Genomic DNA, 18,522 nt, shown 5'->3' on the forward strand with positions numbered 1-18,522 from the left:
AACTTGATGGCTGATGCTTCAAAATCAAGCGTGACAGATAAATCAGGCATATAAAAAAAATAAAAGAAAATTGGAAGAAACGTGTATATATGATGAATTGACATTTTTTTTTTTAATGAACTATGGATTCATAACTTAGATTGTCAATATATACTCTATCATTTTTTCCTTAAAAAAATAAAAATATACTCTATCATTTTTGTACTACACATTCCGGTAACTATCATAAGAAATAGTATATATTTTAGACTCATTTAATTAAGTATGTATATGATCTTTATTATCGACCACGTACATCATTTAATAAATAAATTTATAATGGTACTTCCTCCGTCCTAAATTGTATGACGTTTTAGGCATTTGATCACACATATTAAAAAATACAATTAATATTGTGTGGAAAAAATATATTATGAGTTGTTTTACAAAATTGTTCTTAATAAATAATATGGAAAAATAAATGAAAGAATTGAAAGAAGAGATAGTAATAAATAGTTAAGGTTATAATAGAGAAATTAATATTAATGTTGCATTGGTATTGTAAAGTAACATATAATTTGAGACAATTTTTTTTCCTAAAGCGACATACAATTTGGGACGGAGGAAATAATTTTTATTTATAATTGTGGCCGGATGATGTACATGCATGTGAATTGTGACCAAAATATTTTGTTTTGAATAATTTGCATTGGTATTTTGTTTTGACCAAAATATTATACTTAGGTTAAATAAGTTTTTGGTCCTTATAAAATTTTTAAATTTTAACTTTAAGTCCTTCTAAATTTTTTCATCAATTTTTGGTTTTTAAAAAATCATCTGTCACAACTTTTGGTCTCTGCATTTAATTAAACTCATGTGTACAATTCAAGATTTTGAATTATTTTTATAAAAATAACTCTTGCAAAATTTTATTTGTTTATATGTGTTGAAGCAAATTTTTATGTTATTTTGCAGGAAAATATTCAGGACTCTTGGAGGTGGTTGCTCGATCCTACACACATGGTTACTCGTTTCGTGGGGCATATCGATTCCTAACCTCGGATGAAGAACCAATGGCAGCTAGTGACTACAACGATGTCTGGCATAAACTTGTTCCTACTAAAGTTTCAATTTTTGTTTGGTGTCTTCTTCAAAACAGAATACCGACAAGAGCTAATCTGGTAAGACGTTTTGTTCTCCAACCGCAAGAAAATTTGTGTTGTGGAGGGTGTGGTAGCATCGAGACGACGAATCATCTTTTTCTTAACTGTAATGTTTTTTGAAAAGTTTGACACTTAATTCTTCATTGGCTTGGGATCTCTTTTGCATGTCCAGGGCTTATCAAAGACCATTATACTCAATTTACTCATTTGGTGGGCATGCCGCGAGCATCATATTCTTATTTAAAGGTTATATGGATTGCTTCTATTTGGACAATTCGGAAGGATAGAAATAACTGTATCTTTAAAAATACGATAATCGATCGTAATGGTATTTTGGAGAAAGTGAAGTGGACCTCCTCTTTATGGCTATCGTCGAATTTTGTTCCTTTAACTTTTGGTTTTCATGACTGTTGGTGACACCCACTACTTTGTATTGGTATGTAATTGTTTTTGTTTTGTCCGGTGGTGGCACTTTTAATTTGTGCCTTGTATCTGTAACAGATTTTGGGTGATTCACCTCTTTAGCACACCTTATGCAGGGTGAATTGTTCCTCATTTGAGCAATATATTCCATTTTGATTTGTTCAAAAAAAAATTATGTACCCATATGAAAAAATCGATATGATAAAATTTTGAAAAACTCATGACTATTTTTAAAATTTTAACATTAAAGTAGTGTTTTTTTTTTTTTTTTTACCACGTAGCTTAATGGCCATAATTCATTGTTTAAGGTAGTGTTTCTATGAAACACCGTTAAATATTTACATAGCGTCTGTCACTGATTTTATGCGCTTATATCCTTGGAAGCAAATTTTTATCTCTCGATATGAGAAAGTCGATACAAGGATGTATATATCAAAATATATATCAACGTTAACATAGGTGTACAAGGATGTATGAAAATAAAGGGTGTCTATGTAATATTTTTCATGTTTAAATTATCAATTCTTTTAAGGTGGCATTCTATATTTTATCCTGATTTGGCAACTTATTGAGATTGTAGTATTTCAATCCACTTTGTTGATTCTTTTTCTGGTATAAATCATTTTGAAGCTATTCATAGTGGGATCAGTGTATATAGAGTTAGGGCCTTCAGCTGTATCTTGATTTACTTATTTTGTAAAACTTCATTAGTTCTATTTCAAGTATTTGTAAACGATTTCAAACTTCTCTAAATGTATTATTTTAGTTTGAATAGTGATATTTGAAAAATCATTTAAAATAATTTTTGTGACAATTTTCTTTTTTTCTTTTTTTATTGGTCAAAAACAAAATATATAGTAATGTATGTATGTGTGTGTGTGTGTGTGTGTGTATGTGTATATATGTGTGTGTATATATATATATATATATATATATATATAGAGAGAGAGAGAGAGAGGGGGGGGGGGAAAAAGAAGAGAGCGAATAAGAAGATAATGTGAATATGAAAGAGAGAGAATTATAAAAAAATTGTCATAAAATAGTTGTAAAAGTGTCATTTTTCTTTAGTTTTGAAGACCTTATACTTTAGATTAATTCCGTTGTGGAAACTTTTATTAGAAACTTGGTTTTAAAAACTCCTGTCGTTACAAAGAACTTTAGAGTGATTTTGCCAAAAAAGAATAAGTACTTTTGGTTTTGGAGAATGAAGTAAATAATTAGCCTTGATTTTATTTTTTTGCAAGCTAAGCATAATTAGTAGAAAGAGGCACTGCATCATGATTGCAGCATGCAACTTTTTTCAGTTTTATTTAATATTATTTCTGATAATATGTATTTTTTTTCCAAAATCTTCGATGGACAATGTAAGTAGAGAATTAATTAAATATCATGATTTTAGAAAATATTTGGGGATCAGCTTCATATTAGATGCTTCAGATAAAAATGACACATCTGTATTACTAGATTACAATGTGAAGACACTGACTCAAAATATGGTTTGTCATACTGAAAGAGCCACTGCACTTTTATGTAGCAATTCTCACAGTATTAAGTCACGTAACTTGCTCATCAATCATCATCCCTTTACATTTTAACTGAAGACATTCAAATTTTACCATTACTTTTCAGTACCTTCCCACACTATATTAGGATACATATTTAAGCAACTTAAATTTGCACACAGCTGAACTAATTTAATTGAGCTCATCGAATTTCTCATATGTACGTTTCGTCGTCATCATTTTCTGTTGTTCTTTCCCTTCTTGAAATCATGTTCATCAAGCTCTTTGTCGCTCGGCCAACTGCTCTTGAAGTCTTTCTTGCAGCTCCTGCCTGCAACAACGGGTTGCAGAGATATTTCGGGCAAATTCGTTCTCTCTTCAATCATGGTTGTATCAAAATAAACAATAATCAGACCAACAATAGAGGATAGACAAGTCAATCTGTGTATCTGGGAATTGGAATGATGCAGCCACTGCAGTAACAAGATCAATACCGTTGGATGAATGTCTAATGACTCACATTCTAAGTATGTGGTTAAAATCGTTTTTTGGAGGTTGAAATATAAGTCATATGATCTCTATCCAACCAGTCTAGTATCAGTTGTGAACCCAAATCAATATTCAATGGAGACTCCAATACTAGATATCTTTTTCTTGCTTAAGAAAAACAACCACTAAGTAGTTCAATTTTTACCATTAAATGGATTGGCATTCACTGCTCTGTATAGTGTATACCGATGTTAAAAATAAGAAAATGAATCCATTCGTGTGGCTAGAGATTAATGTTTGAATGATATACATTTCATCAAAATATCAGTCTAAATGGATGTATTAAACAGAAAAGTAAAATATAATTTGAAATATGTTACACATATATATGTTCACGACCAAAAAAGGCCAAGTGTCATTGAATATAACGTGGACGATGTCATATCCATATGAAGACTATACCCTATGAGGAGATATTCCGGTATTTGGGGGATGTATTTGTTGTTGAGGGAAGGTGTACCGCCACTTGCCATAGAGGACGAAGAGGCAATACGAGTATGTGCATGACATTCCCAAACATCCATCATTGTAAATGTTGTTAGTGTACCAACTATAGTGATGAACAAAATAGCAAGTGTACTATATAGTCGTCAATGAGTAAAATTTATAATGTTCGAAGTTTGTATCCTCAGGGATTGTGTTATTTCAACTTATCTAATGCGATGAGATGACTAGGTTTTAAGTAGCACTTATCAAAATGATTGATTGTTTTATTTGAGGGAGGGAGGGAGGGAGAGGGACTGAGGGAGAGGGAGGGGGAGAGAGGGAGGGAGGGAGAGAGAGAGAGAGAGAGAGAGAGGCGACTATGTCGTGTTAGATTCACTTCCCTAAACTATTTATGTAACTACAAACTAGAAATATACTGCTCACTGTTACTAATCGCTTGATTTTAAGACATTTGATCAAAATAGTTAGGTCATTGTCTTGGTCACTAACCATCTTTAATGATTACTATTCTCTAATGCCTTAGGTGAATACATGAGCATCGAAGGTTCAAGTAAGCTAAATTAAGTATACTATTATTTTTAGAATATGTCTATGCTAACCAATAATTGAACAATTTATACCGGTTCTTGAAGGAAAATCGAATTAACAAAATAAACTGCGGAATAAAAATTTCGATTTTCTTTCCTTTGATTATTATGAATTTGACAAGAATCAGTGATTCGATTGTTACCTCGAAGTGTGGAATCTGGAATCTCAATCACAGCTAAGCAAGCAGCAGAGCCTCTAGCAAGTCCACATGAACGGTACTCCTCCAAATCTCGGTGCTAGCCAAGGAATCAGAAGTTTCAAAGAACTAGGGTTTCTCAAAAACGTGTAACAAAGACTTCAGCACTAGGGTTCTATTTATATAACTCCTAGTGTGCTCTGCAAGTCAAAAGTCACTATCAGGCTTCCGTAAGCCTAATAACGAGTTTAGCATTTTACCCATTATATAAGTCATACTTATATTTCTCTTTTGACCATTCTTTTGTGTGTGACCCTATAGGTTGTGTGACCCTATAGGTTCTAGTCACATTGGCAATAATATTAAGTCTAATATTTAATACTATAAACAATGAGTGGTATCTAGCAACACATCATTGCTATCCAAGTGACAAGAATGTCAAGTGATCTGACGAAACTTTTTCCATGATAATATTTATGTGTACAATTACTCCTTTGTCCTAATATCTATATTGATCACAAGGCATAGATATTGTCACCCTTGTATAGATCAATATTTATATTTCTTGATCTTGAAATATACTGAATAACTAATATGTCCAATATCTCATATTGACTTAGTTCGGCATGGTCATGCAATTTTACAGTCATATTTCATCAAAAGTCCTAAAGATATATCTCCTGTTATGAGGAGGGACAAATCTCATCTAGGACACTCATGTCCCTCAGCATGATTCATCAAGTACACATTAACCAACGTTATGGTTATCCTTTTACAAACAACATTAGAATGACAACAAAGCACTTGAGTCCACATCTAGGGATCATAGTGGTTTCAGGTCTAAGAGTGATATACACTATTATCATTGTGAGAATATCTTATGACATTTTCATAACATACTATGTAGTACTCTCATGGTGGGTCAATCTAGTATAAATATTACTCTTGTATAGACTTAATATCTCATATCTATGACCCATGAGATGTGGTCATCAGTCTATATACATAATAGTCTCGATGCTTTATTATTATCCCAATTCATATTAACGCTTGACTATAGATACATTTAAGAATAGTGTTCTTTATGTTAATGTAATCTCATGATTAAGTCACACTTAATATACTATTACACGAACTATCTATTCTAGGAACTTTATTAACATTACAACAAATATAATAAAGAGTATCATATATTAATTGATAATAAAAGTCATGATACATAACATAAGTTTAACATAAATTATTGGCCTCTAGGGCTTACACCAACAGTTCTACTATCAAGGCTATGGTTAGTAGTCCTTGGTTTCATATCGATTTATGAACAATATGTAATCATAAATACCATTAAATACAAGTATAATTGAATAAAATAACAAAAACAGTCAACTGAATTTCATAGAATGATTTAAAGTTACAAAAATCAAATAATCGTAAAAAGTTCCTCTTAATTTAGCTACTCATGTTGTATAAACACATATTAATACATATGAATAGACAAACATAAGAAAAGAATCACCGGTGGATGATTCATCCGCTCCATAAGTGCTTTGATGGATGCAAAATCGCACTTTCTATGTCGTCTGCTCGTCAAAAAGTGTCTTCTCATTGACCTAGGGGTCAAATATATATAGGCGTGCATTTCCCAAGGTTTTAGGGAAAGTCGGCCCACGACACAATAAGTAATCTAGCGAGGCGAGCCTTGAGGAGACTAATTTTGGTGTTTTTCCATCTGAGACTCGCGACAGTGCAAGACCGATCCCGACAATTTCTTCAGATGCTCGCGATGCAGCCTTTTAGCCCCCGACGCGAGCCAGTGTTGATTTTTGTTTTCTGAATCCGCAAGATGCAACTCATAGCACACATCGTGAGTGATGACGAGGTTGATCATGCTTCACTTTATGCTCCATTCTCATGGCTTCAAGTATCCTTTCAAGTTCTTGTCTTTTCATGAATTTCTTTCGAATTCTCCACTAAAATGCACTTAAACAAACTGCTTATACTCTAAATCGACTCTAAAAGATGACTAAAAACCCAATATAAGATTAAAGTTGATATTTTTTTATTTTTTTTTTAGGTTTAATGAAATTGTTACCTAAATAATTTTCGAATGAATGAAATTGTTTTTGATGATTTGTGTTTTATTATATATATTTGGAGATGAATGAATGTATAGATATATGAAAGAATAAATAAATAAAATGTATGAATGAAGGAATATATTAATGAATGATTGAATGAATGTAGTATCCAAAACAAACATAAAAAACTCAAACTTTAAAACAGTGCAAGTTTTTTCTCTGTAACTAATAGTTAGATGTCGTAGGTGTCAACAATAGTTAACTATTGTTCCTGAAGCAGTAATTTATTATTTATGAGAAATGATATTTGTACAACCATTTTGTGACAACTTCTTAACAATTTTCTCTCTTATACTAACATTATGTTTTTATTCTCTCTCTTCTTTTTTCTCTCTATTGTTTTTGACCAATGAAATTAGAGGAAAAAAAAAGTTATCATAAAAGTTGTATGAAATAGTTGTTCAAATATCATTACTCATTATTTATAGACCAACAAAAACAATTAATTGATGTTGGGGTATTGTCGTCAGTTTAGGGTGCTTCCAAACAAACTATGAGTACCAAAAGAGCAATTTTCACTCCCGTTTTCCCTTATCACGTGGCAACTTGGATTTGGCCCAATACTAAAATGTTTTTCGGCAGTTAAGTGCCGAGGAAATAAAAAATTGGCTGCAGTTAACTGCCGAAGAAATGTTTCATCAGATGAAACAGCCACCTGCTCCTCCTACACCTCATCAACTTCCATACCACTTCCATCTAATCTGCCAAATCCAATATTTTTTTCATCAAATCTTGCTCCAAAATCATTTAAGCATCAAGCATAGGAGGTATCAACACCCTTTTGACGTAAAAAAACAGGTATTACGCATTTTATATATACATTTTACTGATTATTATGTTTCGTTTAATTTCATCCTGATGTATGATTTTTTCATAAAGATTTTGTGAAGTGAAACATGTATGAGGTTGCAAAAATTGAAGGCCGTGTTAGATACTCTTCTTTTAAAAAGAGAATTAAGGTTATGATGACGCCGACCGACTCTCTTGATGATTTGAAGACACAAGTTAACACTTATTTTGAGCATATTGGTGAAACTCAATATACACGTCACTTATTTTGCTCAGATGCCTTGCATTGACCACCTAGGAGTAGATAAACATAAAGATGAAGACAACTTATGTACCTTGGCTTATTCAGGGCGATAATGACGTCGGATTTATGTTTCAGAATATGGTGGAAGATAATATATTATATTTGTATTTTCGTTCCATTTGCAACTTCATAGAATGTCACCAGAGATTTCATTTAACGATATGTAATGTGTTGTAGTGTGTTGTTTAATTATGGCACTCTTTAATGTTTTGATAAATTTCAAACATCCGTGTAATTTTAACTCTACGTCGGATTGATTTAATTATGGATAATTGTAAAAGATAATACATTTTTCTTGTTTATGACTTAGTATAAATGTTGTACGAATAGTATTGCCTCTTGAAATGCTCTGGTTGAATTTCATGTAAAAACTGGTCGAAAATGGCTTGGTTCAATTATGCAAAACCTATTGTCTGCATAATTGTTTTCCTCAGCAGTTAACTGCTGATAGAATACTAAAATCGGCTGCAGTTTACTGCCAAAGTTACTTCGACAGTTAACTGCCAAAAAATAATGAAATCGGCGGCAGTTAACTGTCGAGGGATATTTACGTCTTTTATATGTGTGTTTCAGCGTTATAACTTGTGTGAACAACAATTTTCATTCTTTTATTCTTCTTTCTTGATTTCTTTTCTTTTCTAAAAAAATGGTGCGTCCCACTTTGGGAGCAAACCCACCCAACAATCTTTTTTGTTCCTAGATTATAAAAATTGTTTTTTTAAGAAGTTAAACTAAACCATCTTAATTGATATCGATGAGAATCAACCCTGAAACTTTGAGGGAAATATATTCCAAATAATAAATCAACATCACCAGACCAACTCAAATGTAATTTAAGTTTAGCAAGTTGAAATGACAAATGCATTAATAATAGTAAGCCATGTGGATTTTAAGTTTCTCTTAATATTTTCCGTAGAAAAACAGAAGATCATTGTGCATAGAATAATAGACATTGATTATAGTTAGAACTTCATGGGTAGATAATAATATATTTAACAAAACCTTTTTTTTTGTCAGATATTTAACAAAACCTGAAATGTGGCAACAAATTTTCATAAACAAGTTGGTATCTATTTAGTTGTTTTAAGTTTAGAGAATTTGGTAAGTGGGAGAGGGATCATCTAAAAATATTTTTATAGATGATCCCTGTAAAAAAAAAAAAAATTGAAAAATATTTTAAAAAAAAACCGAAAATGACTTATATTGTAAAACACTTTTAACCCTTCTATAATTTGAGATGATGGTGAAATATGAGAAGAAATGATAGTGAGATAAGAGAAAAAAAAGCTGTGAGTCTTGTGTATTCTTCTTTTTCACACTGTTTTTCTCACCAACCCACGTACTCCATTATATATCAGCAAGTAAAAGAAGTTGCTATCATTTTGTGAAAGTAGAAACTGAAAATCCTATTAATTAGGATTGACCAATTAAAAGCCAACGTTATAATTGACAAAGCAAGAAACGTGCATCAGACTATTAATACCTGATAATGCAATTAATTCTTTTAAAAGATATTTAAAATAATATTACAACTTTAAAATAAACTATAATCTAAAATATCCAACAAGTACAATTTTTTTTTTTTTTTTGGTAGATAGACGAAATGGCAAAGCCATTATAAACTCACACACACAAGTGGAGGTACCGGGGTTCGAACCCCGATCATGGCATCCGGCCTAACAATTTCGGCATTTTGCCAGTTGAGCTAGGACTTCTGGATCCAACAAGTACAATTTAAAGAGTAGCAATAATTATTGCATCAATGGAAACATAATCTTGTAGAAATTGAAAATGCCAAACATAGTTGCTTGCATGGCTTAAAAACCATAATTAGGTGGTGGTAATAGAGAAACTAGCATACTAGGGTGGTGGCAATGGAGAGACTTTAGTATTGAATTTAATTTGTATCACTCCATAGCTGCTTTGGATATGATTGCAGCTGCTTTCTCAATGCAGAACTTCAATTTATATTCATCTATGAACCCCTTTTGGGTTTTCATAGCGATTCTTAATATTTTCTCGTAGCTAATAATTGTAATTGTTAAATTCTGCATCAACACACAAGAGGTAATTAAAGTGTTTGAACTTATATTCATGAGATCTTGTCTTATCCAACCCAAGTAGATATGAAAGTGTATGTATGGTGGGTGTGGCATATATATCCTCATTTTATAATCCACTAAATATATACAATTGGGAACGTGTTATTTGAATATCAAAATACATACATACCCTATATATGTTTATATTTATCTCTTCATGTGTAGAAAAATATACCCTACAACTTACACACAAAAATTAAAGAATATTGAACAATTTATTGTCAATACCCATTTCACAATAAATAGCCACTATATATATGTATGTGATGTGTAGTGGGAATCAGCCAAACTCATTTATCAGTCAAAAAGTATTGTTATCAAGAATATGTTGAGGCAAAAACAAAATAAAATAGAAAATATGAGTAAAGAAAAGAAAATTATATGCATGATTTGATTAACGGTGAGTTTAACTAAATCATACCATGATATTATCATTTTAACAAAAGTTATAATTCTAATATTTAATATCTAATTATGATAGTTTTTTCAAAAAAAAAAAAATCTAATTCTAAAAGTTAATGAACAATATCTCTTAAACTTACAAAGTCAAGCTTTTGCCACTAAGCTGACATATCTTAGACTTATTTCTTCTATTTTGTATTACAAAAATATTATATCACACACTTTCACTTGGACAACAAATTACTAATCAAACAAAAATCATTAGTTAGGAAATTCAGTTATATTTTATTTCATGACGAGAAGATTTTTATTTAAGTAACACGATCATTGTAAAATTTTACTAATTTAATAACGGTATGTATTTTTGCGAGTCGTAATACTTAAAAAAATGTTTATTTTATCCTATGTGTGTTAATAATTTTACTAAATCCAGTTAATTTCATCCGCATGTGCATCTATTAATTTAAGGGTACTTAAAATATGGTTTATTTTATGACTATTACTTTTCTCATCCTACCTACTTCTCACGCGCCTTAGTTTTTTTTTACCAAAATGTCCATGGGGTTTCAGATTCTATAATCCAAACACATCTGAAATGTGTTCGATTTATAGAATTTGAAATACACTTAAATATAAGCAGTAATCACAATCTCTCCCAATTCAGCAGTTTTGAATTAAGCTTTTAAAAACAACAAAAAAACAAAGTAAAAAATGATAAAATCTGTCAAATAAAATAAATATCAAAATATCAAAAAAAAAAAAAATCAAATAAAGATAATGCAATTTGTTTGGATTTTTTTTTAGAATATAAAAAAAAAATCAAATATGGGTCTAGACAATAGAATTTTGGATTTTGAGCACGTTTTGGAGCAATCCGAGGAAATAGTCTGAAAACTGATTTTTCGACTAAGCCACAATGGGAACAATTAACAATGACTTGAAACAATAGGATGATCATTATGATTCTTAAATTGGTTATTTATCTTACAAACAACTTAGTCTTTGTGCTGATACAATTTAGATTATATAATTCAAACTGTTTTCCTCATAATTTTTGGCGCAATAGGGTGTTTAAGGGGTGTTCGAATTTTATAATCCGAACAAAAAAGGTACGCGCCCCATTTTTTTGGGTGTTCGGATTGTATAATTTAAATTGATGAAAAACTCATTTTTCCACCCAAAAACATGGGGAAAACTCGTTTCAAATTATAGAATTCGAAAATCTCATGGCATTTTCTTAATAAAAAAAATAATAGGGTGTGGGAGAAGGTCATAAGATGGAAAATTAATAGTCTTATTTTATTATATTTATGCGTATCTATTAAGATATTCCTTCTATACTGGTCTGTGGTGAATTTTATTTGTGGATGCATACATAATTTTGATCATCGTTAATGGTATGTCGAAACCGGACAGCGTTGGATTAAAATATGAAAAAACAAAATACATGCATACCTCAGGTCCACCTGCCACGGTGAAATATAATCCATTTACTGGATGGTTTGCCAAAGCCATTTTTTCTATCGGTCCTACGAGGTTAGACATAAAAACACTTGAGTTCCTAATTGTGTTGTAGATTATTTTAGCTACTGCCTGAAACACAAACCCAATAAAATAGAGAACATTAATAAATCAAAGAGGCTCCAAACTAAGAAGAATAATGGTGTTAAAATTTCATGTTTTATCTTTCTACTCGTAGACTCTTGGCTATCAAAATTATTAATTTACGAATAAAAATAAATAAAACATCAAAATTTTAGGTGAGTTATTAAAGATTAATGTGTCACACACCTCAGGCCCTCTTAGTCTCATCTCCAAATCCATGAGCAAAGCTATAAGATAAACACTGAAAGAATGTCTCTTCCTCTTGATTAGTTCACGAGAATTCCAAACAAACTCAAGAGGGTTGGAGATTACTGATTGGCTTACTTTAGGTATTGGTATTTGTAAGAAAGAAATTTGATTTCCCCAAAGACCTTTGGACTCTGGTTTTTGCATTTCCATCAATGATCGGTAACCTCCAATATTTCTTGTGTTGAGCATTACCACTGCTGTGGAATTTGCTATTTTTGTTTTCTCATTCATCTCTTTCATGTAAAGCCTAATACCATAGAAGACCATTCCACAAACCACATCGTTTATAGTCTGCACCATTTATACATTCAAGTCAATTAGTTAATCAAACTTAATCCAATGATATAATTTTTTGTATAATAATCCAATGATATGATTGCGGGTTAAATATATTTAATTTAGGGTTAAATATGCTTTTGGTCCCTATAAATATACCAATTTTTCGTTTTAGTCCCTCTAAAATTTCCTTTCAACTTTTAGTCCCTAAAAATTTTTCTATCTTCACTTTTGGTCCCTCCTTTAAAGTAAACTTATATGTAGAATTAATATTTTTTAATAAAATTTTGAATAAAAATTCATAATGTTTTAAAAATCTCTCCCAAAAAAATTTAGAATTTTTTAACAAAACATGAATTTAATATGAATTTTTATATTTTTATGGTTAAAAATTCATATTAAATTTATGTTTTGTTAAAAAAATTCTAATTTTCTTTGGGAAATATTTTTACAATATTCTACACATTTCTACATAATTTCATTAAAAAATACTAAAATTAACTTAAAAATAGGGACCGAAAGTAGTGATTGCAAATTTTATAGGGACTAAAAATTGAAGGAAAAATTTAGAGGGATTAAAACGAAAAGTTAGTATATTTATAGGGACCAAAAACATATTTAACCCTTTAATTTATTTTCATAATTAACAAAACTTGATTTTGGTCACTGTAAAAAAATAAAAATAATCTTACCACTTTAAGTTTTGATTTTATTTCTTTGATTTGATCAAGTGATAGTGATATGGTTGACAAGGTAACAGGTTGAGATTCATTTCCTTCATATCCTGATCTTATAGGTGTTTTGTCATCTTCAATCATTCTTGTCTTAATTATGCTTGATCCAAAATCTGATATGGAGCTGAAAAAGGAGGAGATATCAAAGCATAGCTTCTTAAATAAGTTTATTTTTGCATATTTTGAATCTAATTGTGGTCTTTGTGAAGGAAAAGATAAAGGAAGAGAAGGATCATCAGCTCTTTGAAGACAAGAAAGAAGAGCACCCATGAGAGAGTAACCGTCACCAAGTGCATGATGAAGTTTGAATATTATGGTGCAAGCAACATTGGTTGTTGGATAATTGATAATATGAATTTCCCAAAGTGGTTTATCTTGTGGTGTTCTTTCAGCTAGAATACTTGTTACATAGTCATTAAAATAATTGTCATATAATTCACATGATGATGAATTTATGGTTTCAGGAAATATGGGAATCTTTAAGTGTTCTTCAGGCTTCACTTCGACCTTTCGCCATCTCATCTTACCCTCTTTGTCTTTTACCTTTGCAAATTAATTAATAGTATCAGAATAAAATAATTAATGATAATAAAATGCCAATTTTGATTATTGAAGAAGACTAGATTCGATAGAAATTGACTAGCCTTAATATGCGTTATATTAATTAAAATTTGGTAGGTAAAATGTAAGTAATATTAATACAGAAGAGATATAGAATGTAACCATAATTGAGGAGAAGCGTGGGTTGATAGGGATGAAGACATCTTTGAGCAAAGGTATAGCTAATGAATTATCAAATGGAATAGCTAATTCCAAAAAGGCAAAAACATATGAACATATCACAGAGCTGTTGAAGTATTGACCATGAGGACTCACTGGCTCTTGAACTTCTTCATTGAATTTGTCCATTATGGTGTGGTGTGTATGCTGCATGCAAGAGAGAGAGAGAGATTTGATGTAGGACTTCAGTTAGACACTTTGCTACATAAAGCATAAGGTGGCACCATAATTTATACAAGTATGGTACTTGAACAACTTTCTTAGGTAATTTATGAGACAATCAAATACTTCATCCGTACCTTTACTTTTTTCACATTTTTTAAGAAAAGTGATTAGTGTAATTAATGTGTCTATTTTGTGTATTACTCCTCCGTCTCAAATTGTAATATTTGTCCCAAATTATATGTTGCTTTACAATATCAATGAAATATTAATGTTATTTTTCCTATTATATCCTTAACTATTAATTACTCTCTCTTCTTTCAATTATTTCATTTATCTTTTCCATGCTATTTATTAAGGATAATTTTGTAAAACAACTTATAATTTCTCTTCCCCACACAATATTAATTACATTTCTTAATACGTGTGAAATGGTCAAAACGTCTTACAATTTGGGACGGAGGGAGTAATATTTTCAAATTGTTCTTTGTTAGTATGTGTATTAAAGTTGACTTTTCATATTTCAAGACAAATTAATAATACTACCTTCGTCCCTTATTATAGGACCCTTTTGAAAAAATAACGGGAATTAAGATAGTAGATATTTGTATTAAATATGTTTGTAATTACTATTGTTTTTACAATTTTATCCTTTAAGAGAGAGAGTTGCTTTATGTTTTCAACATGTTATTTATTGCTGATTGAAGAAAAAGATGTATAATAAATAGGGGCATGTATGTAAAGAAATAATTATTGTAGTTGGAAATAACAAAGGGGTCTTATAAAAAGGGACCAAATTTTTTTTCAAAAGAGTCTTATAATTAGGGACGGAGGTAGTATTAGTTAGGATATGTTTAAAAATAAATACATCTAGTAATTTAAAAAAGAATTTACATTTAAGAATAAAAATAAAATCAAATAGATACTTAAATATAAGAACGGAGGAAGTAAATCAAACAGAGCATAGAGAACATAAAAAATACAATGATAGTATCAAAGTGAGAGAGAGAGTGTTGGGTTTATCCTTATTCATTATATTTAGTTTTTATTTTTATCTACTATACCAAAATATGCTTATCCATACCTTCAAGTTCAACCACCAACGATCAACCTTCACCTTTCTCCTCTATCTCTAACTCCCAGGCCCAAATAATAATAACAATTAAAACTACATTCATCACAAACACATGGCCAATAAATAATGGCTCACAAAAAAAAAAAACAAATAATAATAATAATAGTAAGAATAATAATAATAATATTTCCTGTGTATTAATCTTATTTTATTTTTTCCTTATAACTACTCGGTTCTTACATTAGAAAAAGAAGTAGTACTTAAGAAAATTTATAAAATATTTTTTCAATTAATTGTTACCTTTTTTAGTATTCAATATTCATATTATTTATGTAATAAGGTTTTTTCCATAAACGCATCAATGCAATTCTATTGTTGTTCCACACTATATTTGCAAATACCAACAATTGAACATCAAATCCACTAAGCAAAGTACCCAGTCTTCAATCTTAACCCTTGAATTATTTAACATTAAATCAATGGTTAAGTATATGGTACATAAAAAGATTCTGGCTGATGTTGCATTTAAGTTTGATACACAAATTCTATGATTTATGTATGCTAAATGCCAATGTAACAAAATGGCAAAAAAATCCGATTGACTGACGCACAACTTCTAGTGGTCCAAGCTAAACGTAACACAGCTGGAGAGTTTTGGTTATTTGTTTGCTTACTGCTATGCTTGTATACAATCCAAAGATTTCCAACTCATAGGAATGCACTGAAAAAGGAAAGTAGGGATGGACGGGTGGCAATTAAGACTATTCCATTGTTAGAAACATGTGTTCCACCTCTCTTTCATGGCCACGACCAGCACATATAAATGAGCTCAAGGGGGCCAGCCTATTTTATTTATGGGCTGTTAAAGTTGCATAACCTAATTAATAGTGGGCTACAAATTTCGATGGGCAAACCCGTATTTTAAAATGTATTATTTTATTTTTTTTATAAAAAAGTGATGCTAAGAACAATAAAGTTACATACTCCATCCGTTTTAAAATATAAGCAAATTTAACTTTTTAGGTTCATTCAATTAATGATGTACGTGGTCCATATTATGAACCACATACATCATTAATTGAACGAATCTAAAAAGTAAAATTTGCTTATATTTTGAGACGGAGGGAGTATCACATAATTTTTTTTAGAAACATCACAAATTATTATCCATCAAATAATCACATGTCTTCATAAACTTAGTTAAGTGACATATAAAACATCTATTAAATCAATATTCATAATAGATAAATGCCACAAAAATATCCATGCAAAAGTAGAGAGTATAAATACCACATAAACATCTATTAAATCAATATTCATAAAAGATAAATACCACAAGGGAAATGTTAACTTGTGTCATATGGGCATAAGTTAAGAAGCTAAATGCAGAAATTTAATTTTCATTTTCATTTTAAGCTTCTTAACTTGTGCAATAAGGGGACAAGTTAGCATGACCCATACCACAAAATACATCCATGCACAAGAATATATTTTTTTTGTAGTGGTCGAGGTTCTAACCCCCGAACCTTGCATATATTATGCATTGTCCATAACAACTGAACTAAGCTCACGAGGACAACAAAAATATAGTATTTATCACAACTCACAAAGTGCAATGTTGGAATCGAAAACAACAACTTAAGTCTTACATAACAAAATAATTATCAATCCAACAATTCAAAATATAAGACAAAATAAATTATAAAATTAACAATTTTTGGAGCTTAGTCTCTTGAAAACTTAGTTCTACTTATTGTATCAACCAAAATTATTTTACAAATAGTGGTGATATATGCAACTAAGAGCATAAATATCGGTAACCAGAGTGGCATTGCAGAAATTGTATGACACTGTATCAGAATTTTGCATTCTCCAACAAGTCACATGGTACTGCATTACCACCATTGCTTTGCTACTTTTCTCTTGTAAAAAATAAAATTGGAATGTGACTTTAAACTATAAATTTGAGGTGTATTGTGTGATTAGGTGGGACTCAATTTAGAGTTTTAGATGAGTAGTATGGATATTTAAAAAATGTAGTTGATTGGTTTAAATAATTAAAAAATATGAAGTAATATTTAAATATTGTGTGGGGTCTATTTATACTATCAATGTGGGTGGTATGGATGTGGATGCTCTAAGCTTATATACAAGTTCTGTGGACAAGGTCAAGCTAAAGATATTTCCTCTAAGCACATAGGGAACCATTAGGTGTTATTACTTCCAATGTATGTAGCTGAGCGGAGAGCTACTTACAAAGATTAGTGCATAACATATTACATTGAAAAAATCATTCACTTAAAATTATCTACGTATGAGTGATTAGTTAGACGCAATTGTGCTCGGTATAGTCTAGTTATATTAAAGTATATTAAATAAGACATGTAATGTTATTATGTAGTATTGTTTGTTAATCGATAAAGCATATTATATTACTCTATAGAAAAAGTATTTTATTGATATGTTGTTTAAATTAGCAATTGTTTTAAGGTGGCGTTCTATATTTTATCTTAATTTGAGAACTCATTGAGATAGTAGTATTTCATTTTACTATATTCATTCTTTTTCAGGTATAAATCATTTTGAAGTTATTCAGAGCCGGATCAGTATTCAGTGTCTATAGTTAGGACCTTCAGTTTAACATGATTTACTAATTTTGTAAAACTTCATTACTTCTATTTTAAGTATTTGTAAACGATTTCAAACTTCTCTAAATGTACCATTTTAGTTTTTTAGTTTTTCAGTTGTGGAATCTTTTATTAGAAACTTAGTTTTAAAAACTCCGGTCGTTGCAACAAAGAACATTTAGAGTGATTTTGCGAAAAAAGAATAAGTACTTTTGGTTTTGGAGAATGAAGTAAATAATTAGCCTTGATTTTATTTTTTTGCAAGCTAAGCATAATTAGTAGAATGTATTTCTGATAATATGTATTTTTTTTCCAAAATCTTCAATGAACAATGTAAGTAGAGAATTAATTAAATATCATGATTTTAGAAAATATTTGGGGATCAGCTTCATATTAGATGCTTCAGATAAAAATGACACATCTGTATTACTAGATTACAATGTGAAGACACTGACTCAAAATATGGTTTGTCATACTGAAAGAGCCACTGCA

The 18,522-nt window shown here is 30.3% G+C and overlaps 1 protein-coding gene across 1 annotated transcript; it reads right to left on the reverse strand.

Moving 5' to 3' along the window:
• Positions 1-9,647: 9,647 nt before the first annotated feature.
• On the reverse strand, positions 9,648-14,388 carry LOC25494440 (O-acyltransferase WSD1). The gene is made up of 5 exons (XM_039833984.1): positions 14,110-14,388; positions 13,345-13,929; positions 12,314-12,667; positions 11,978-12,115; positions 9,648-10,066 (listed from the first exon to the last, which is right to left on the reverse strand). The coding sequence occupies exons 1-5, from the start codon at positions 14,317-14,319 to the stop codon at positions 9,926-9,928; spliced, it is 1,428 nt and encodes a 475-aa protein (XP_039689918.1). The 5' UTR covers positions 14,320-14,388; the 3' UTR covers positions 9,648-9,925.
• Between the last annotated feature and the right edge of the window lie 4,134 nt (positions 14,389-18,522).

Source organism: Medicago truncatula, chromosome 4, assembly GCF_003473485.1.
Source record: "Medicago truncatula cultivar Jemalong A17 chromosome 4, MtrunA17r5.0-ANR, whole genome shotgun sequence".
Classification (NCBI taxonomy): domain Eukaryota; kingdom Viridiplantae; phylum Streptophyta; class Magnoliopsida; order Fabales; family Fabaceae; genus Medicago; species Medicago truncatula.

Bases quoted from the DNA above. Each gene is read 5' to 3' on its own strand.
- LOC25494440 (XM_039833984.1), bottom strand. From the start codon at position 14,319: ATGCAGCATACACACCACACCATAATGGACAAATTCAATGAAGAAGTT. The intron at 13,930-14,109 runs GTTACATTCTAT...TAATTTGCAAAG, and splicing joins CACGCTTCTCCTCAATTATG to GTAAAAGACAAAGAGGGTAA. The intron at 12,668-13,344 runs GTAAGATTATTT...TAAATGGTGCAG, and splicing joins TAAAATCAAAACTTAAAGTG to ACTATAAACGATGTGGTTTG.